The 23450-nt window shown below is 38.0% G+C and overlaps 1 protein-coding gene across 1 annotated transcript in view; it reads right to left on the bottom strand.

Moving 5' to 3' along the window:
- IQCA1 (IQ motif containing with AAA domain 1) overlaps window positions 1-23450 on the bottom strand; it is a 170849-nt gene that overhangs the window by 126707 nt on the left and 20692 nt on the right. The window contains exons 4-5 of the mRNA XM_032277697.1: window positions 22496-22687; window positions 21334-21405 (exon numbers count right to left, since the gene is read on the bottom strand). Of these exons, the coding sequence (XP_032133588.1) occupies window positions 21334-21405; window positions 22496-22687 (264 nt within the window). The remainder of the gene's footprint in view (window positions 1-21333; window positions 21406-22495; window positions 22688-23450) is intronic.

The following is a 23450-nucleotide window of genomic DNA, read 5'->3' as shown; positions in this document are numbered from 1 at the left end:
TATAGATTCCTAGTTCCATGCTACAACCAAAAAATTAATTTTGGAAAACCTTCAGGTGACTCTAATAATTACCCAGGTTTGGGAAACACTAATTGTGCTAGAGCCGGGCGTGGCAACCTACAGCTGATGAGTCAATCTTGGCCCACTGCGTATTTCTGTACATAAAGTTTTATTGAAAGTTTATTGTCACAACCATTAATTTATGTATTGTTTATGGCTACTCTCACAATATAATGACAACATTCATGTTCTGACAGAAATTGGGTGGCTTGTAAAACTTAAAATGATGATGATGATGACCACAATGAAGAAGATGAAGAAAGGAGAGGAGGAGGAAAGAGAGGAGGAAAAGGGGAAGGACGAAGAAGAGGAGGAGGGGAAGAAGGAGGAGGAGTTATTTAGCAAACGACTCAAAGAAGAAAATGCAAGTATCGCTTCCTGAGCTTCTACAGAACATTACTCATTGTATAGAAATAGTCTCTTAAAACTTACAAGAACACCCAGCCAAGGCGGGTATTATTATTAGTATTTATTTATTCATTTACTTATTTTTCGAGACTGAATCTTGCTCTGTCACCAGGCTGTAGTGCAATGGCGGATTTTGGCTCACTGCAAACTCTGCTTCCCAGGTTCAAGTGATTCCCCTGCCTCAGCCTCCTGAGTAGCTGAGACTACAGGTGCATGCCACCACTACTGGCTAATTATTTTTGTATTTTAGTAGAGACCGGGTTTCATCATGTTGGCCAGGATGGTCTCGATCTCCTGACCTTGTGATCCGCTCACCTTGGCTTCCGTAAGTGCTGGGATTACAGACGTGAGCCACAGTGCCTGGCCGTATTATCATATAAAATATGAAACCAGAGGTGCTACTTAACTTTCCCAAATTCACACAGCTGGCAAATGGCAGAGGCAGGAAACATTACTTAGCCTTGCTCTGGGATGTTGGGACAATGTACAGGATTCAATCTTGGCTATCTCTGTGATTTTGTGCAAGGTACTGAATCCCCTAAAGCTCAGTTTCTCCCCTTTAATCCAGGAATAGCACTAGGCTGTGAAGATTGAAGAGGACTCTCTGTAAAGCCCTGCTACGGAGCCTGGCATTGAGGGAATGCTGTGGTTGCTATTGCGATTGTTGTCATTAGGCCAGGATGCACCAACAGCTAAGTGGGTGAAACCCAGAAACACTAGGGGATTCTGGAGTAAAGAAACATCCAGGGTAAGAGAACAACATTAAAGCCCACTTTGAACGCTGTGAAACAAGACTATGACAAAATTCAAGACGCTGTTTACAAAAGACATTAGCAAAACTATACATTTAAATCAATTACTTGAAAAGAATCATTATCTTAAAGATTCATGTCATAAACTGAAATAAATTTCAAATGAAGTGGTTAAATGTAACACTCATGTACACACGCACATACACACAATCTCTGAGGAATACCTACGAAACTCTGGAGGTGGGAGGGATTTCGCAAAGAAGATATCATTAGGATACAGTGTCCACTCACTCCACAAAGTCAGTGAAAACAGAAAAGGAAATCACATGTATCATACTTTGTAAAAACATGCATTCTCAGCAAACTGACACAAGAACAGAAAGCCAAACACTGCATGTTCTCACTCATAGGCGGGTGTTGAACAATGAGAACACGTGGATTCAGGGAGAGGAGCATCACACACTGGGGGCAGTTGTGGGGGGGGTAGGGGAGAGACAGTGGGGGGTGGGGAGGAAGGGGACGGTGGGGAGGGATAACATGGGGAGAAATGTCAGGTATAGTATGCACCTAAAGTTAAATAAACAAATTAAAAAAAAAAAAAGAAAATCCTAAGGAGAAATTTGAGCTCATTTTCTAAGTTTAGTAAAATGAGAACATACAACTTCTCTTTTTTTGAGATAATGTCTCACTCTGTTGCCCAGGCTGGAATACAATGGCACAATCTTGGCTCACTGCAACTTCTGCCTCCCGAGCTCAAGTGATCCTCCCATCTCAGCCTCCTACGTAGCTGGGAGTACAGGTATGCACCACCGCAGCTGGCTAATTTTTTGTACTTTTTGTAGAGTTAGGGTCTTGCCATGTTGCCCAGGCTGGTCTTGAACTCCTAGATTCAAGCAGCCCACCTGCCTCTGCCTCCTAAAGTGCTGGGATCACAGGTGTGAACCACCGTGCCTGGCTGAGAACATACAACTTTTATGATGCAGGGAAAAAATCACCCTAAAAATTACTTTAAAAGTGAATATAGAATGAGAATTACAGAAGCATTTTAAAGAACAATGTTAAGCACAAATGATCTAACTGCCTCCATACAGGTGCTCAAAAGCATGACTTTTCTTTATGTAATATATTTTGTGTCAAAACAGAACAGTAGGAATTTCCCTTATACAATCATTAAAAATATCCAATTCTTACGTCATCCAGGTAACGTTTTTCATTCCTAGTGTTTACATCTTAAGTGTGTAAGACAGAGCCTAAATTCATAGAGAGACTTTAATCTCTCCAACAGCTAATTTAAAATTTGTTTTCATGGAGATGTTAAAATGGATCACTGCAATAAACTACCCCATTTTTTTGCCTCTGATGAAGGTGTAAAATTGTTTTGAAGTCTTGCCTTAATAATGTCACAATTATCTACTGTATAATGTATCATCTGATGTTGCTTTTCCCCAAATTACATTGTTCCTATTGTTATTTGTAGGTTTTCTTCATAGACATATACAGGGGTCTTTTCTCCTTTCATCCCTAAAAATGAATGAATGAGCAAGTGACTCTAATTTGTGTCTTGTCAATAGCTCTATAAGAAGTGTCTGGCCGGGTGCTTTGGCTCACACCTGTAATCCCAGCACTTTAGGAGGCTGAGGTGGCTGAATTACCTGATGTCAGGAGTTCAAGACCATCCTGGCCAACATAGTGAAACCCCATTTCTACTAAAAAAAAATAGAAAAATTAGCTGGGCATAGTGCCAGTTGCCTGTAATGTCAGCTACTTGAGAGGCTGAGGCAGAAGAACTGCTCGAACCTGGATGGTGACGGTCGCAGTGAGCTGAGATCATGCTACTGCACTCCAGCCTGGGTGACAGAGTGAGATTCTGTCACAAACAGACAAATGAAAAACAAATGTCCAACAAACTTCCTAATACTTCCACAATCCGTGAGTGGAACAAAACGCTCAGCTGTCACGGATTTTCCTCATAGCCCCTTGGCATGGTACTCTGTCCTACGTATTCCTGTGCTACATTTCTTTATTCACGACCACATCTATTTTTATTTATTTATTTGTTTATTTATTTATTATTGTTGCCCAGGCTGGAGTGCAGTGGCACGATCTTGGCTCATGACAACCGCTGCCTCCTGAGGCGATTCTCCTGCCTCAGCCTCCCAAGTAGCTGGGATTACAGGAGTGCACCACCATGCCTGGCTAATATTCGTGGTTTTAGTAGAGATGGGGTTTCACCATGTTGGCCACACATCTATCTGAGGTAACAATGAAGACATGGCTATCCCATTGAACAGATGAGAAAACAGAGGTTCAGAACTCAGTAACTTTCCTGTCATTCTATGTTAATGAAGGAGCCAGCAATGAGGCTTCCCAGCTCTTTTAGTGCTGTGCTTCTCCTATTACACCATGCTGCGCTGTTAATATGTGTGTATTCATGCATGTTTCTTGATATAGACTTTCTCTGACAAAAATACATTTGGGTCATTTGTGGCTCCTTTCTCCGGTTGCTTTTGAATTTAAAGGTTATAACATATTTAGGTCCCATGTTAATGAGCAGCTTTTCCTTTAGGCGAAAACATCTCTTCCTCTTTAGCAACTTTGGCCATATGGAATTCAAATGTGTTAACTCACTGCATAAACAGCAACTCATTTAAAAATAAATTACAAATATTAAAGGGAGATAGAGAACACGATAGTACACTATATATTGAAATACATCAGCTGTAGAATAATGCATCTTAATGAAGGCTTCCCATGTGAATAAACCATTATATTTACAAGCTTTCCATAGTTAATGACCCAGAACTGGATAACGAAACCTACATTTATAGCAAGGTCCTCTGTCAGCAAAAATATACATATTAATAATTGATGTTGCCGTAAAAATAGGACATAATGTGATGCCTCCTGAGTTTGTGGGGAAATAGGACTACATGGTCCATTAACTTAAAATGCTTATCTAATGTTTGATGGGCTTTGTCTTTAAAAATCCTTCTTCAAATTAGTAAGACAAAATGGACATTTGTCCAAATGAAGGTCTGTTCAATTTATCAGCTGCAAATATACTTGCAAATAAGTGACTGAATGCTGGTAACTTTCTGGGGCAGCTCGCTGTCTTGCTGGGGTGTGTTCTTCCTGGGGCTTTGTTGTTATCGAAGGCGAGAACGCGAAGAAGGAGCAGCCGGGGAAAGGGTAGACAGCTATTCCTAGCAAATGACCATCCCGTGAAATCCCTTGCCATCGTCAACGCAGAGATTGATGAGCACTGCAGCCCCCCTGGACACCTCAGTGTTCATTAGGAAGCACTTAGAGACACGTGTTTGGTCAGATCATTGGGCTCGCCACACGCCCTGGCTCTAATTTTGCACATGGAAGACCTCACGCTGTGGAATGCACCGCTCCTCAGTTGGTCCATTTCGACATCATGCGAAGAGGGAGGTGTTCCTTAGTTTATTAAAATCAGCCATTTTGTTTCATCATTTCATTTCAGAGTAATATATCTATATTTATGTGCCTGTGTTTGTACAATATACCTACTCATAAAGATGAACCCAGCAGGAGAAGTGAAAAAAGATAGTGCAGGTAGCTAGAGCTGATGGTTTGCTTTCGCCCTCTGCGCAGAGTAAAGTGATGGCAAATCTTTATCTTAGATGCAACAATTTTAATGGGCATAAAACTATTAAAGAATAAAAAATGTTCTAGCCTGTTAAGCTTAATTTCAAAAAATATTTTTAGTATGTAAAAAATTTCTTTATTAGGAACTGGGTTATAAGAGTTCTAGTTGTGCTTATAATCGATTAGTGGCGGACTTTGCATCTGCTACTTTTGTGCACTCCTTTCTTTAAAAATATATTAAAATAAACACTTTAATGGCATTTATGGTTTGCTAAGCATTATTTTAAGTGGTTGTAAAGTATTAACTCCCTTATTTCTCAACATAGCCTTATGCTACTAGATAGCATTACCTTCATCTTATATATGAGAAAACTGAGGCACAGAGAAGTCAAGGAACTTGCCCAGGGTCACACAGCCAGGAAGTGGCTGGGGCTTTGGCCTGAGGCATCTAATTCTGGAGTCTCTGTTCTTACTCTCTGTGCTTTGCTGTCTCTCTCTGCCGATAGGTCTTCTCTGACTTAAGAAATGTTTATGGCTACTATAGACCATAGTTTTGTAAAAATTATGCATTTGTAATTGTAATACTGCTGAACTGCCTTGCAAAGAGGTTGCACTATTTACTCTCCCTGCACAAGAAGGGCATGACAACCTCTGTGCTTCTATACCTTGCCAAAACCGTAACTTTAACGTTTTTGGTCTTTGCTAACTAAATAGTAAAAGGTGGCAATTTAAAAGGCATTTTTGAATGATGAATGATGTGAGCATCTAAACGCATGATTATAAGCTATTTAAGAAATTAACAGCTAACACTTATGTAGTGCTTACTGCATGCTACTACTGCCAGACACTAGTTTAAGTGCTCTACAGACGGCAATTTCTTTTAATACTTAACACAGATCTATGAGCTAGGAGTCGTTACTACCTCCATTTTGCATCTATAGAAACTGTGACACAGAGAGACCAAGGTGCCAGCCCAAGTTCACACAGCTAAGAAACAGTCGAACTGGAATCTGAACCCAGGTAGGTTGGCTCTAGGGTTCTTGACCTTAAGCGCATTAACCTGCCGCATGAGAGGACTTTGCATTGAGCCCTCATATTAGATAAGTAAAGGCAGATGTCCCACCCTAGAATGTTGACAAAGGAGTCCTGGGCTCAGGGGACAAACAGGAGGGTAAGGAAGATCTTTCTTTCCTTCATTTTGTCTCTGATGATCTGGAGACCTCAGACAAGAATAAAGCTACATCCCAATATGAAGAAAAAACTAGAAATAAAACCAGAGGCTCCTGAGCAACGAGATTGCAAAATTCCATGTAATAGAAAAGAAAATGGTATGACCTTTCCTTTGTTTCCCCACAGCCTCCCAAAGTGGACTTTGGAAACCACAGATTCTTCCAGGTGTCCTTGAAATCCCAATCTCCTCACTCAGGTGTCTCACAGCCCTGCAGGCACAGCTGTACCAGCACACACTGCTTGTTGTGTCTGCAAACTTTTTTCTGGTGCAACAATACAGGCTGTGTGCATGGGCAGCACCAGTTTTGCCTCCACAATTCCCCCCTGACGCTAGCTATGGCAGCTGCAGATGAGATCTAAACCCTATGGGCTACTCCAAACTTGACAGTTATCATGTATTTTTGCTTTACAGGTATCATATTTTCAACTGACTTCACTTCCAATTCATAACTTCAGCAGTATTACGACGGCAAAGACCAAGACATTGTGTAGTTTGAACTCAGCTGCACATGTATTTTACACAACCATTTACTCACTTTGAATATTTTGTGTTTTGTTGCAAGAAACGCTATAGTTCTCGATAGTTTTCCACTGTATGAAATCAGTCAGATATCATGACAACATACACTCATTTTTCAAGATAATTAACATCAGCTATGGTTTCAAGATGGCATATCCTATCCCAAGCTCCAGGCTCGACCATTTTCCTTCAGTCTGTCATAAGGGCCTCCTAACAGCATCTCTGTGAAATAGGTAGCACCATCCTGCCCTTACAGAAGAAACTGAGGCTCGCTGCTGAATATGCCACTCGAAATCTGTCCACTGGCACACTGCAGAGCTGGGCTTTGAGCCTAGCTCTGTCTGCCTGGGAAGCGCACGCTCCAGACTGCCCCCTCAACCCCATGCCTGGTTCTCCCTCAATGCAGGGGAGCAGGCCTTCAAAGCTGGTGCCTGGAAACCCACACTCGTTTCCAAGGTGCTGCTTCCTTCCCAGGACATGTAGGGAGCAGCCCTTTTGCATTTAAAAAGTATAACAAAACGAAAACAAAGCCAAACAAAACCCACAAATCACAGTGAATCTATTTTTTGAGAAGAAATTTTTTAAATAAAAACAATCAAAGATCATCTGCAGCAAATATGTTGAATAACGCACATGACCACGCTGGGCTACATAGTTTCATCTCATTTTGAAATGGAAGTGTGGTCATCAAAGACCATTTCATTTAGATTCTCTGCTCACTGGCTTTGCCAGCAATTCCCAGAGAGGAACCCCATGTTCTGAGGGCAACAAAAGCACAGTTACCGTGTGCACAGAGCTTTCCCACGTGAAGTCTCGGAAGAGGGCCATGCTCATTTGGGCTCCCAAGTTCGTACTTGGGGTTAGTTGTTAATAAGAAAGAAATTTATTGGCCAAAAAATAATTTAGAATACAGCTTGCTTCATGTTAGAATGGGACGGTGAACAGGGTTTTACGTTGCTTTTAGGATTCAGTAGATGCGTTTAAAAGTGACTGGTCTTCCTCTTTAATAAGTGTTCCTCCAGTGTTCTTTATTATAATGCAAACGTTGATAGCTTCAGGGTAACATAAAATATATGATGGTCATGACTGTGGGACAAATTATTTCAAAGGGATCCACAGAATGAAATGTATTACGATCATTAAGTTTCCTTCTGCTCGATCCACCCCATTGGCTCTGCCAATTAAAATAACTGCACATAAATTTTTAGAGTGCCATTTATTTTTCTTTGCAGATTTGAGAATATAAATACTTAAAATGGCAATATCCAAAAAAATAATTCATATGACAATGGTAAAAGAAACATTTGATCAGGAATTGAAGGCATGACGATGCCTCTCGCTCTGATTCTGGTTTCAGTTACTAAATAGCCACTCCTGGAAATGTGCCAAACATCTCTTGAAGATATAAATATGGTTTTGATAAGTCAATGGTTTCTATATTGGTATAATGCAACAAAGTGGAATAACAAAAAAATAAATTGTAAAATGAGGAGGTAATATCTTAACCAGTGATATATTGGAAAATATATTCAAATGCAAACATTACTTGGATTTAGGGTAATAGATTTTGGATTTTTAAAAATGGTTTTCAGCCAGTGAACAGAAGATAACATTCTTTTAAAAATTGAATCCATATATTTTTCGATGGTATAAAATTTCAATAAAACACGTAATACCAAGTGAAGACATACTCAAAAGAAAGCAAACAGAAGAAGGTCACATTTAAATACAAAACAGACATTATTCTCTTTATGCCATTCAAAGTGTATTGCTGAAAAAAATAATACAAACTTCATTCATGTGAGCTGAGTACATGTAAACTACAAAGTAACACTAAAAAAGTTAAAAACATGTAATTCTATCTTTGTATGGTATCAGTGTAAGCTAGTAAGACTTCAGCATGAACAAACTGTGTTTGGCTATTGCCTAAGTTTCTGGTGTGTGGCCCAGCACTGGTGTTCAATAAATGTAGACTGAATTAAATGAAGTGGAAATCTAATTAAATAGAAGTTGTTGAATCTCAACTGATGCTAAAGTAAAATTTCATATTAAACTTAGATTCTATTAGATTAAATCTTTTGACTTCCAATTTAATTTTTAAAGTAGAAAACTGGATATAACAATTGTTTTCATCATTACATTCTACGTCCATGTGTCTCTTAAGGGTGCTCAACACAGAAATACTGACATATCATTACCTATGTACCTATTCATATACACCAAACAATCTGGAGATCTTAGGGGAAAAATTTAAGAAACTCTACTGCCATTTAATTTTACTTTATTTTTTGTAAAACATATTACTATTTCTTTATTTTTAAAAATGGGTGCATAATAGATGTACATATTTTCAGGGTATATGTGATATTTGGATATATTTATGTAATGTGTAATGATCAAATCAGGGTAATTGGACTATCCATCATCTCAAATATTTATCTTTTCTTTATGCTGGGAACATTCAAATCCTACTCTTGTTAGCTATTTTGAAATATACAATTGATTATTGTTAACTATACTTTATTGAACTATCAAACACCAAATCTTATTCCTTCTATAGAACTGTATTTTTCTATCCATCAATCAATCTTTCTTCATCTCCCCTCACCCGCCTACCCTTCCAGTCCTCTGGTAACCACCAGCCCACCCTATATCTTCAGGAGATTCAGTTTGTTAGCTCCTATGTATAAGTGAGAATATGTGATTTTTGTTTTCCGATGCTAGCTTATTTCACTTAACATAATGACTTCCTGTTCCACTCATGTCTGCAAATGACAAGGTTTCATTATTATTGTGGCTGAATAATATTCCATTGTGTATGTACATACCACATTTTCTTTATTCACTTATCTGCTAACAGGCACTTAGCCTATTGCACAAAGATAGGCACAATAGCCATATCTTGGCTATTGTGAATAGTGCTACGACACATGATATTCAAGTGCAGACATCTCCTCAATGTATTGGTCTCCTTTCTTCTGGATATACACTAAGTAGTGGGATTGCTGGATCATATGGTATTAGGTTGGTGCAAAAGCACTTGCGGGTTTTGCCATTACTTTTAATGGCCCTGTCAGCTTAATAGTTCTATTTTTAGTCTTTTGAGGAATTTCCATACTGTTTTCCATATTGGCTATATTCATTTCCATTCCCACCAATAGTGCACAAGTGCTCCTTTTTTCTCCACATTCTTGCCAGAATCCATTATTTTTTGTCTTTTTGATAAAATGCATTTTGATTTGATTTTGCATATGGTGAGATACAGGCGCCTAGCTTTATTCTTCTGCATATGGTTAACCAGTTTTTCTAGCCTCATTTATTGAAGAGACGGTCCTTTCTCCAATATCTGTTCTTGGAGCTTTGTTGAAAATGAATTGGCTGTAAATGCATGGATTTATTTCAGGGTTTTCGATTCTGTTTCATTGGTCTCTGTGTCTCTTTTCAAGCCAATATCATGCTGTTTTGGTTACTACTGCTTTGTAGTATATTTTGAAGGCAGGTAGTGTATGCGATACCTCCAGCTTTACTCTTTTTGCTCAGGATTGTTTGGGCTATTCATGGTATCTTGTGGTTCCACAGGAATTTTAGAATTTTTTTTCTGTTTTTGTGAAGAATATCATTGTTAGTTTGATAGGGATTGCACTAAATCTGTACATTTCTTGGGTAATATTCACATTTTAACAATATTAATTCTTCCATTCCATGAGCATGGCATATCATTCCATTTTTTGTGTTCTTTTCAATTTTTTCCCTCAGTGTTTTATAGTTTTCCTTGTGAAATCTTTCATTTCCTTGGTTTAAATTATTCCTAGGTGTTTCATATTTTTGTAGCTACTGTAAATGGGATTACTTTTTGATTTTTTTTTTTTTAGACTTTTCACTGTTGGCTATAGAAATGCTACTGATTTTTTGTGTGCTGGTTTGTCTCCTGTACCTTTACTTAATTCATTTATAAATTCTAACAGTTTTTTGATGGATTCTTTAGGTTTTCCTAGCTATAAGATCATGTCATCTGCAAAAACGGCTAATATGACATCTTTCTTTCCAATTTGGATGTCTTTGATTTATCTCTCTTGCCAAATTACTCTGGCTAGGACTTCCAGTATTATGTTGAATAAAAGTTGTGAGAGTGGGCACCTTGTCCTGTTCCGGAGCCTACAGGAAAGGCCTTCAATTTTCCCCCATCCAGTATGATGTTAACTGTGGGTTTGTCACATATTGCCTTTATTGTTTGGAGGTATGCTCTTTCAGTGCCCAGTTTGTTTAGAGTTTCTATCATAAAGGGATGTTGACTTTATTGAATGCTTTTTCAGCATCTATTGAAATGATCACATGGTTTTTGATCTTGGTTCTGTTGATGTGATGTTTCATGTTTATTGATTTGTGCAAGTTGAACCATTCTTTCACCCCTGGGATGAATCCCACTGGGTCATGGTGAATGATCTTTTTTTTTCCCTGATTGTATTTTTAAAAATTTAATTTCCAGGGTACATGTGCAGGATGTGCAGGTTTGCTACATAGGTAAACGTGTGCCATGGTGGTTTGCTGCACCTCTCAACTCATCACCTATGTATGAAGCCCCGCATGCATTAACTTGCTCTCCGACTGCCCCCTACTCCAACAGGCCCCAGTGTGTGTTGCTCCCCTCCCTGTGTCCATGTGTTCTCGTTGTTGTGAATGATCTTCTTAATGCATTATTGAATTTGGTTTGTTAGCGTTTTGTTGAGGACTTCTCCATCTATGTTCATCAGGAATGTTGGCCTGTAGTTTTCTTTTTTTTGTGTCTGTCTGGCTTTGGTATCAGGCCTTATATAATGAGTTGGAAAGTACAGTTGACTCTTGAACAATATGGGGGTTAGAAGTGCTGGCGCCACACACAGTAAAAAAAATCTGCACATAGCATTTGACTCCCCAAAACTTAACTACTAATAGCCTACTGTTGACCAGATGCCTTACTGATAACATAAACAGTCCATTAACACATATTTTATATTTTACATGTATTACATACTGTATTTTTACAGTGAAGTGAGAGAAAAGAAAATGTTATTAAAACCATAAGAAAGAGAAGATTATTTCACTAAGTCGAAGTGGATTATCATAAAAGTTTTCATCCTCATCGTCTTCAAATTGGGTAGGCTGAGGAGGAGGAGAAAGAGGAGGAGTTGGTCTTGCTGTCTTAAAGGTGGCAGAGGCAAAAGAAAAATCTGCTTATAAATGGGACCATGCAGGTCAAACCTGTGTGGTTCAAGTATCAACTGGTCTTTTCTTCTCTTTAATTAAAAAAAAAATAGTTTGGGTAGTATTGGTATTAGTTCTTCTTTAAATGTTTAATGGAATTCAGCAGTGAATCCATCAGATCCTGGGCTTTTCTTTGATGGGATGCTTTTTATTATTGATTCAATCTCATTAGTCATCATTGGTCTGTTCAGGTTTTCTGTTTCTTCATGGTCCAATTCTGGTAGGTTGTTAAGTGTCCAGACATTTATCTGTTTCTTATAGACTTTCCAAATTGTTGGTGTACAGTTGTTTGTCATAGTTTCTAAAGATCCTATGTATTTTTGTGTTCTCATTGTTAAGTCTCCTCTTAAATTTCTGATTTCTTCTATTGGAGTCTTCTTTTTCCCTCCTAGTTAGTCTAGCTAAAAGTCTGTCAATTTTGTTAGCTTTTCAAAAACTCAACTTTTCATTTTGTTGATTTGTGTGTGTGTTTTAGTCTCAATTTCATTTATTTCTGCTCTGATCTTTCTTTCTTTTCTTTCAATAATTTTGGGTTTGGTTTCTCTAGTACCTTGAGATGCACTATTAGGTTGTTTGAGCTCTGTTTTTCCGATGCAGGCCTTAATTTGCTCTAAACATCTCTCTTAGTGCTGCTTTTGTTATATGCCATAGATTTTCATATGTTGGTTTCCATTTCATTTGTTTCAGGAAATTTTTAAATTTTCTTCTTAATTTCTTCATTGACCCAATGGTCATTCATGAGCATGTTGTTTAATTTCCATGTTTGCATAATTCCCAAGTTTTCTCTCATTATTGATTTCTAGTTTTATTCCATTGTCGTCAGAAAAGATACTTGATATGATTTCAAATTTTTAAAATTTGTTTTGTGGCCTAACGCACAGTCTATTCTGGAGACTAGTCCATGTGCTGATGAGAAAAATGTGTATACTGCAGCAGCTGGGTAAAATGTTCTGTAAATGTCAGTTAGGTCCATTTGGTCTACGGCATAGCTTAATTCTCATGCTTTGCTGATTTTCTGTCTGGATGATCTGTCCACTACTGAGAACGGGGTGTTAAAGCCACCTACTATTATTGTATTGCAGTTTCTCTCTCCCTTTAGATTGATTTAATGTCTGCTTTATATTTGGGTGCTTCAGTGTTGGTTTCACATATATATTTATAATTGTTATATTCTCTTGCTGAATTGACCCTATTATATATAGTGGTCTTTTCGGGTTGTTTTTTACAATGCTTGGTTTGTTGTCTATTTTTAAATTATTTTTATTTTTTGAGATGGAGTCTTGCTCTTTCATTCAAGTGATTCTTCTGCCTCAGCCTCTTGAGTAGCTGGGACTACAGGTGCCTGACACTACTGCTAATTTTTGTATTCTTTATAGAAGTAGGGTTTCACCATGTTGGCCAGGCTGGTCTTGAACCCATTACTTCAAATGATCCACCCACCTAGGCCTCCCCTGGATTACAGGCATGAGCCACTGCACCTGGCTGGTTTGTAGTCTATTTTATCTAACAGAAGTATACATACTCCTGTCCTTTTGTCCATTTGCATGGAATATCTTATTCTATTCCTTTGCTTTAAGTCCATCTGTGTCTTTTTCTATTATTATACTTTAAGTTCTGCAGTACAGGTGCAGATCTTGCAGGATTGTTACATAGGTATACACATGACGTGGTGGTTTGCTGCATCCACCCCCCTGTTGCTTACATTAGGTATTCTCCTAATGCTATCTCTCCTCAACCTCCCCACCCCCTGCTATCCCTCTTCTAGCCCTCCAGCCCCCAAAAGACCCCAGTGTATGATGTTCCCCTCCCTGTGTCCATGTGTTCTCATTGTTCAACACCCACTTATTAGTGAGAACAAGCGGTGTTTGGTTTTCTGTTCTCATGTCAGTTTGCTGAGAATGATGGTTGCCAGCTTCATCCATGTCCCTGCAAAGGACATGAACTCATCTTTGTTATGGCTGCATAGTAGTCCATGGTGTATATGTGTCACATTTTCTTTATCCAATCTATCATTGATGCGCATTTGGGTTGGTTCCAGGTCTTTGCTATTGTAAACAGTGCTGCAATGAACATACATGTGCATGTGTCTTTATAATGGAACAATTTATAATCCTTTGGGTATATACTCAGTAACGGGATTGCTGGGTCAAATGGTATTTCTATTTCTAGATCCTTGAGGAATCACCACACTGTCTTCCACAATGTTTGAACTAATGTGCACCCCCACCAACAGTGTAAAAGTGATCCTATTTTTCCACATCCTCTCCAGCATCTGTTGTCTCCAGATTTTTTAATGATTGCCATTCTAATGGGCATGAGATGGTATCTCAATGTGGTTTTGATTTGCATTTCTCTAATGACAAGTGATGATGAGCATTTTTTCATATGTTTGTTGGCTGCATAAATGTCTTCCTTTGGAAAGTGTCTGTTCATATCCTTTGTTCACTTTTTGATGGGGTTGTTTTTTTCTCGTAAATTTGATTAAGTTCTTCATAGATTCTGGATTTTAGCTTTTTGCCAGATGGATAGCTTGCAAAAATTTTTTCCCATTCTGTTCATTGCCAGTTCATTCTAATGATACACCCCTTCCTTACACCTTATACAAAAAATAACTCCAGATGAGTTAAAGGTTTAAACATAAGGTCTAACACCATAAAAACCCTAGAAGAAAACCTAGGCAATACCATTCAGGACATAGGCATAGGCAAGAACTTCATGACTAAAACACCAAAAGCAATGGCAATAAAAGACAAAATAGACAAATGGGATCTAATTAAACTTAAGAACTTCTTGTTGCTTTTAGAATGCCATTGCTATACTTGACTTTTGAGAGTTTGATTATTATACACCTTGGGATAGTCTTATTTAGATTGAATTGTTTGGTGATCTCTAACCTTCCTATACTTGGATATTTTTATCTTTCTCTAGGTTTGAAATGTTTTCTGTTATTCCTTTGAATAAGGCTTCTACCCTTTCTCAATTCTCTCTTGAATACTAATGATTGTTGGATTTGTTATTCTGAGGTAATTTTCTATATATTGTAGGTATTCTTCATTCCTTTCATTCTTTTTTTTTTCTCCTTTGACTGTGTATTTTCAAATAGCTTGCCTTCAAGCTGAATCTTTACTCTGCTTGATCCATTTTGCTGTTAAGGACCTCTAATGTATTTTTCTATCCAGCAAATGCATTTATCAGTTCCAGGATTTGTCTGATTTTTAAAAAATTATTTCAATACCTTTTTAAAATTTCCCTGTTAAAATTTTCTGATAAATTTCCAAATTGCTTTCCTATGTTATATTGGAGTTTGTTGAATTTCCTTGAAATTGCTATTTTGAATTATTGATCCGAGGGTGCATCTGTTGCCATCCCATTAGGGTCTGTCACTGGCTTCTTGCTTTGTTTCATTTGGGAGGTCACATTTCCTGTTTGCTATTATTTCTTGTTGGTGTATGTCTACGTCTTTTCATTGAAGAATTAGTTATTTATTCTAGTCTTTTCTGTCTGGATTGTTTTGGTTTCCTTTTGATAAGTTTGCTTAGAGCTTTTGCAATTTACTTGTTGAATCTCCTTTATTGCTAGGTCACTGCCTCCTTTTTAGTACTGGTTGGAACCTTAAGTCCAGGTTTGCATTTGCTCTAGCAAATGTTTGGAGTGCTGCCTGTCCCAGTGGGAAGGGTTCTTCATATCCCAAAGGGGATACCCCTGTCATGCAGGAAGGCTGGCTAGTGGCTTGTGCTCAGGGGATCTGTGGAACCTGCTTCCTACAGTGTGGTGCTGCTGAATAGTCATTCTGATTTTGCATCTCTTTTGGCCAAGATACAGAGAAGAGTTTTGTGGGCTGGGGACGCTAGTCCTGCCTTTCTCTTTGTCTCTGGCTGCCCTAATAAGTTTTTGTCCCTATAGATACTTACGATGATTTCTGTAGGTTGAGGCCGGTATAGTTCTCTTGCAAGGGAACCCAAGATGGGAAATCTAGTTGTTTACTTTGATCTCAGTGTAGAAACCATTAGTCTGGGAGGGATTTTTCATACATGAGGTGCGTAGCAGACTTGGGGGAGGAGCATTGTGGATATAGAAGTCTGATTTGCTTGCTATTAGCTCAGAGTTGTTTTACTTCTCCGTGGCCCTGGAGGTCATCTCATCTTCATATCCGAGTTATGGGATATTGCTGGTACTAATCTTGGTGCTGGGTATTTGTTTTGATTTTCTGTTGTGGAGAGTGAGGCTAGATTGCTTCTATTCTGACATTTTGGTAGGCTGCTTTTACTTTTAAATGTGTGGTTTTTTTAAATTAACAAAGTAAAATTTGACTATTTTAGAAAATGCAGATGATTACAGACAAAAAAAAGAAATATCCCAAAGCTCACACATTAAAACATGAATTTTATTCAGACTTGGCATATTTTCTTTCTTTCTTTTGTATGTGCATGGATGTGTGTATATACTTAGTTGAAGTCTTTATACTTTAGTTGAAGTCTATATGCTTTAGAATTATACACATTATATGTATAATTTTAAATCCTGAATTTTTACCTTGAGTATTTTTATGTAGTCAAAATTAGTCAGAAACATTGTTTTTAATGCTGGTATATCACTACATCATAAATTATTTAACACTGTAATTATTTAACTCGATACATACTGTAAGAATATTAAAATATTTCCAATTTTTCATTATTAAAAGGAACACTGTCAGGAACTTCTATGCACCTAAATCTCTATTTTTGGTGGTTATCTTAAGAAACAAATATAACTTAAGGATGAAGAATATAAATATCTTAACCATCTTGTGGCAACTTGCCAACTGGCTTTCAGAAAGGTTGAGTCCATTTAACTCCTTGTCTTAAGAATGAGCATCTCATCACCACCTTGTCAATAATTACAATTTTAAAACCTTTTAATATTTTGCTAATAAGACAGACACCACTTACCCCATTTCACTAATTCTAAGATGCATATTTTTCATAGTTTAGCATATCTGAAATTAGGGATGGATATATATTACAATCAAAGTTGTGTTTGGGCTTATTTGGCAGCATTTTTTTCTTAAGGGCACCCAAAAGTAGTGATGCCTCTTACAATTGATGATATCTTAGAGTCAATGAAATTACAGTAGAATCTCATGTAATTTTTATTTTGTATTTCTGCCACTAGCTAAGAGCCATGGTTTATATAGAATTTCAGTATACATTTCAATACGCCAGTGAATTTTTTAAAACAAATTTAATTGTGGTAAAAAAATGTAAGATAAGACATATAATGCAGTGATACGCCAGCATTAAAAAGTATGTTTCTGACTATAAAACAATAATTCTAACTGTTTTTTAGTGTGCAATTAAGTAGTGTTAACTATATTCACATTATTGTGCAACAGATCTTTAGAACTTTTTCATCTTGAAAATGGAAACTCTGTTCCCATTAAGCAACAACTCTTCTTTTCTCCTTTCCCCTAGGCCCTGACAACCGCCCCCTACTTTCTGCCTGCATGAATTTGATTACTTTAGATAGTGCAGATAGGTGAAATCATACTGTATTTGTCTTTTTGTGACTAGTTTTTTTCACTTAGCATAATGTCTTTCAGGTTTATCCATGTTGCAGCATGGGTCAGAATTTCCTTCTCTTTTATGGTGAATCTCTAAATCATAAAAATTTATAACAACTGGCAGAAATTGCTGACCCATTGGATTCTGACAGCACACCTAAACAACTAAAAAGCAAAAGACAGGTTGGGTCCGAAGGGGTTCCCAATTTCCAAAAACAAATGTTGGTTTATTTTTGAAATACAAAGATCAAACAGAAATCAAGAATGTAGGTGACAAAATCAATACACTTCTGAACTAATATCTGCTCTTCTGGGGTTAATTCCCATGGCTTTTAAGGGTGTAAGACTGGTTACCACAATTTGAGAGTTTACAAACACAGATGTCGTGAGACCATGCCCCTTCATCAGGAAACTAGGCAGTTCCAAGTTTCTGGAACATGGGTTTGAATTCCTTCCTCAAACAAAACAATTCCGGGCTAACAACAAAGGCCATGTGAAGAGGCCATGACTGCAGGTGGAGCAATGCAGGGCGACGGGCCGGAGTAAAATGTAAACTATCCTAAAACTAAACGAACTTGCTGTGTCATTTGTCATTTACAATGTGCCATTATAAAACCAATGAAAATTACATATCCTGAAAACCGAACTAAATTGTATTTTAGTTTTATTTAATACTGCTAACAAAATCTTTTATTTTAAATCCTAAAATCCCTGAAAAGAAAATTTAATATTTATACAAGAAGACTTAATTAAAATGTGACTTAAATGGTTATGTTTATGGTTGATCACAGAACAAAAGGATTTAAAGTATCAAAACCACACAGTGGTGACCGCTTTATTTATTTTCCTTGAAAGTGAAAAGAGGAAGGCAGTATTAGAAATTAACGCTTAAACCTAAAAAGAAAAGAACATTATAAAGAAAACCATATCCTCACATTGGTTAAAATGTTGTATTTGTTCCACTTCTTACATGATTCTCTGACATTTCTACTGTGTCTACTGTTATAAATATACAGAAATGAAAAAAAATCATATCCCAATTTTTGTCCTACCTGATATACACGTTAAGTACACAGAATTGGCAAAATGTATTTCAAATTGACTATTATTTAATTAAGGTACAATTTTAAAAGCTACAAATTATTTAAGTCACGATTCATGTCTTTTTCCCCTCTGACATAATTTTGAACATGCATTTTATCTGTAATTTTTTCAGAAATAAAATACATGTTTATTGCTGACAGATGTCAGACTAAGCAAAAATTTAAAAATAGGACCATGGTGTCCTGTTTTTACATTTCCCAAAATATGTAGAAACTCTAAAACATCACTTCTAGGGATATACAATGGAATATTATAACTAACTATTTCTGGGCACCAATTTCTTACAATTCTAAAATTATACTGATATGAATAGCTACATACTGTATACTTTGCTCATATTCTTGGCTTCTTTTTTTTTTTTTTGTAGCAAAGAAATTCCAAGGTTTGGTATTACTGGGAAAAAAAGGTATGTTTGAAATGAGACAAACGAACTCAGAAAGGTGGGCAGGTAAACCCTCAGTAGCAGTCCTTGAGATTGTACTGCCACTGGGTCCTTGCCCAAACTGAGTATCATCCTTCTTGGTTCTCTTTTCTTTGGTTAGCATGGATTTTTAAAAGCGATTTAAGTTTCCTTATGGACACTGTGCTACAGTCAGAGACTCCCCCTTCTCAGCCCTCGTTCCTTGGTGCCTCCTTCCCAGCCACCTGACCTGAGGGTTCTTCCTGACTTCTTTGGGGGTCTCCCTTTATTCTTTACAGACCTTCTCCTAATATATCTCTTGTATGCCTAATTCCACCATGCCCTCTGCTCTCACAGGATCCAAACTAACAGAGGGACTTTGAAAATCTTTTCAGCATTTGCTACATGATTATATCATTTAGATTTCTTCTCCTTTCATCAGTTTTGCTATTTATACTTCCCTAGACAATTTTCTCTGTTCAATATTTTCTATTTTATGATCACAGTTGCTCATGACATCACCTAATAGTTTTTAATTTGCTAGTGCCTGTGGTCACTGTATATTGTGTATATGACCACATATATATGTCACATATATGTATGTATACATAATATATGTCATATGTTTGTATATCTACATATACACATATATACATACTGGCCATACATTTGTATTTTCTTTTCTTCTTTTCTTGATTAGCCTCACTAGAGCTTTGTATGTTATTAGCATTTTCAAAGACATAGTCTTTGTATTTATTGCTGTTACCACTTCAACATTTTTATCTGGGCACTAAATAGGGGGCATCAAGTCATGCAGCTCACCAGAACACACCTTTGGTCAATGCTGGAACAAGTCCCAAAAGGGCTTTGTTTCTTTTCTTTTTAAAATTACAGTGTCCTTCAATGAAAACTGAGTGGGTCAACAACAACAAAAAAAGCCCCACGAGGACTGGTCCCATCTCTGGTCATAATGAGCTTTGCAAAGAATTGGCTTCAGAGGGTTTGACAGCCGCTTCCAAGTACTTGAGGGGTTGTCATGTGAAAGGGAAGGAAGACACATTCTGGGCTACTGCAGGAGACAGAGCCCAGCCTGGCAGCGGGATCTGTAGGGAGGCCAATTGCAGTTCAGTGAAAGAGAATGGGCTCCTGTAGGAGGCAGAGGTTCTGTTTTCAGGAGGGGCTCAGGCAGAGGACGAGTTAGCCTTCTTCAGAGGCTGTGCACTCAATGATGCAAAGCACGCAGAAAAATCTTTAGCAGCAGACAGACTCGAAGATGGTCCCAGTGACCCTGTCTCCTGGTCCTCTTCCCTCATGTAATCCCATCCCCTTGAGTGTTGGTGGCCCCATAACTTGCTTCTAACCAATATGACTGGGAAAATGCGATGGGATGCCACTTCTGTGATCATTTGCATAAGATTCTGAGCAGCCTCTCTCTCCCTGCTAACTTAGATGAAGCCAACTGCCATATGGAGAAGCCCACATGGCATGGAGCTAGGGCCTGCCCCCAGCTAACAGCTGGCATGAACTGTGGCCCAGGATCTGATGCCCCACAGGGAACAGAATCCTGCTGGCAACGATGCAAGCTTAGAAGCAACTCCTTCCATAGTTGACCCTCAGACGGGACCTCAGCCCTGGCTGACACCTTGACTGCAGCCTTGTGAGATTCTGTTAAGATGTGCCCAGATTCTTGGCCCTCAGAAACTGTGAGACAACAAATAGGTGGCTTTTTTTTTTTTTTAAATAGAGTCTTGCTCTGTTGCCAGGCTGGAGTGCAGTGGCGTGATCTCAGCTCACTGTAACCTCTGCCTCCCGTGTTTAAGTGAGTCCCCTGCCTCAGCCTCCTGAGTAGCTGGGACTACCGGCGCGTACCACCAAGCCCAGCTAATTTTTTGTGTTTTGGTAGAGACAGGGTTTCACCATGTTGGCCAGAATGATCTCTATCTCCTGACCTTGTGATCTGCAATCCCTCGGCCTCCCAAAGCGCTGGGATTACAGGCATGAGCCACTGTGTCCAGCCCAAATAGGTATTTTAAGCTACAAAGTTTGGATAACATTGTTATGTGACTATAGATAACTAATCCACCTTTCCAACTCTATAATTCAGTAATCACCGTCACCAAAGAAAAAGCCAGCTGTATCAATGTAAACCCACTGTTGTGACCGTCCATACTAATCAAGTGGTATGCACCTGTGACATGAGACAGGAATAGCAGATTGTGACAGCTCCTAGCCTGTTTCCACATCTAGAGCCTTCTGCATCTTGTGCAGAGATGTGTAAATGGATATAACCCTGATGTCCTCACATCTCCCTGGGCAGTCTTCTGTATCATACTGGCGACTCCATTCCATTAAATCATTTATTTTTCTTTCCTTTCTTCCCTCAAAAACTCTCTAAAGAAAACACAGTCTCACGTATTCTATGGTCTTTAAGAAAACCAGGTGCTATCTCTTAAAAAATACTCACCATACCCAGGAAGATCATCTCCTTTTCTCTCAGTTTTTCGGTGTTCTTACATTGATGGAAACCTCGCCAAGCCTAAAAACAAATAAATGGTTTCTTGCTGAATACATAAAAATATAAAGAAAACATGGTCTGCTGTTTCTCCTGTATAAGCTGCACATCTCAAAATGCCAACTAATCATAAGCTCTAGGTTGTACATGTGTGTTGATGGAATATTTTTTCTTCTTGATCACAGGCAAACAAATTGTTAAGAAGAATGAACCGCAGAACTGACCTGCAATTGTTATTAGTAAGATTCCTTTACCTTGGTTTCTTCAAGAGAAACTTCTAGGTAGCAGGAGTGTGAGGCTAGATCTAAGGATGGCACTTCATGGTTTTAAAAGAAAAATGTCAAAAGTAATGTGGGGAAATATAGTAACCTCCAAGAATTGTACAACTCAAGCTTTTAATGCAGATGCTAAAACTTTATATTCCCACAGAAATCTGAAAGAAAACAGTGTCTTATCCATCCTTCCCCACCACCTTCTCCTATTCCTATTCAGCGAAAATTAGGGACAAAGAGTCCTGATCTCTGGCCCAATTTTATGTCTGTAGACTTATTTTCTCTGAAACCTAATGCTAGTTTGTATCACATTGCCAACTGCTGCGTTTCCCTGTGAGTAACCGTAGCCTCTATTTGGAAAAAAATGGGGCATAAATCCATGATGCTTATCTGATAAGAAAAGGAAACCTTAAAACCTTAAGGATTCCTTCTAGAAGGGACACTGATGTACTGGTTATTAGTGATGGCTGTTGCATGTTTCTGGAAGCTATTAAGGCCTTTTGTAATTATATATATTTGTGTGTGAATGTATTAAAAAAATTCATTACGGATTTATATCCTCACTGCATTTTATCAACATTCAACAATTATCAATGGTCTTTAACAATATTTGAATAAAATGCCCTGAGTTTAACACCTATTTAGAGTAAAAATTTGAAAATATGACCGAGCTTAATTAATGGTTTCCCCAGGGTAAGTTAATAAATCTTTGTGGAATGTAATCCAGTTCTATTAAGGATAGGATTTGGGGTTTGAGTTTTGGAGCTCACCCCCTAAGTTGGGATGCATCTTTAGTATATAAGACACCTTGTACCCCAACTCCAGGAGCCCTGTGTTTGCACCTTCTGAATACGGAGTGCAGCAGCCCAGGGATCCATCACTTTCTTGCTAAGTATCTTGGATTGCTTTGCTTTATATTCTTGCAGAAAGATTTGCTTCATGAATAATGCCCTTAGGCGACCTTGCCGTGCCCTCTCAGCAATCTGGATTAATTTTACAGCCTCATCCAAAGGGATACTCTTTACAGAGTATTTCTGCAAAAAACAGTTAAGATATATCAATGTTTAAACATGTTAACCACATCATTTGATTCCAGACACATCACACATGCTTACTTCAAACATAATCCTGCTAAGAGTCCCCATGGTTGATAACAAGTGTGAGAACTGCTGAACACTGTTCATTTTTCCAATGAATGATGTATATTTTGATAACCTGCCATGCTCATGCTGCGATCCCAAATTTAAGGACCCCATGACTTTCCTTTACCCTTCTGTACAAAATACTAATTAGCTCCTTGATATTTTAGGTTGGCAGCAAATATACAAAAATGTCAATAAAATTGATTCAGTAAAACCTGAAATTGCTAACAATATTTCATTAACTTAAGAGTAGAAACATAGAAATGGAAAACATACCACTAATATGAGCTTTTAAAATTTAAAACATATGTGAAGTAAAATGCTGATCTTAAAATAAATTATAGAATTACCCAGTGAATACAACTAATGTCGAAATCATTTTTGGGGCATTAAATTTTATATATGAAAAGTCCTCCAGTGTCTAAAACTTGCATCTTAAAACATTCAAACACGATGAGTACTATTAAAACAGAAAAATCAGGGCTGGAAAGTAAAACGTTGTTTGGAAGATCTAATGTGGCATATATGGAAACAAAGTCAGGTGAGGGGCTATGCCATTTTTTGGGAAAAGAAGGACAAGAACAAGGGCTCCGGGGGCATGCTGGCGCCTGTGTGAGCTCCAGGTGCGAGTGGGGCCTGTGTGAGCTCCAGGTGC

The sequence above is a fragment of the Sapajus apella genome, unplaced genomic scaffold (assembly GCF_009761245.1).
Source record: "Sapajus apella isolate SASKATOON/1434 unplaced genomic scaffold, GSC_monkey_1.0 scaffold10, whole genome shotgun sequence".
In the NCBI taxonomy this organism is placed as follows: Eukaryota; Metazoa; Chordata; class Mammalia; order Primates; family Cebidae; genus Sapajus; species Sapajus apella.
Note: the sequence above shows the minus strand (reverse complement) of the source record. Positions and strands in the feature narration are given on the sequence as shown.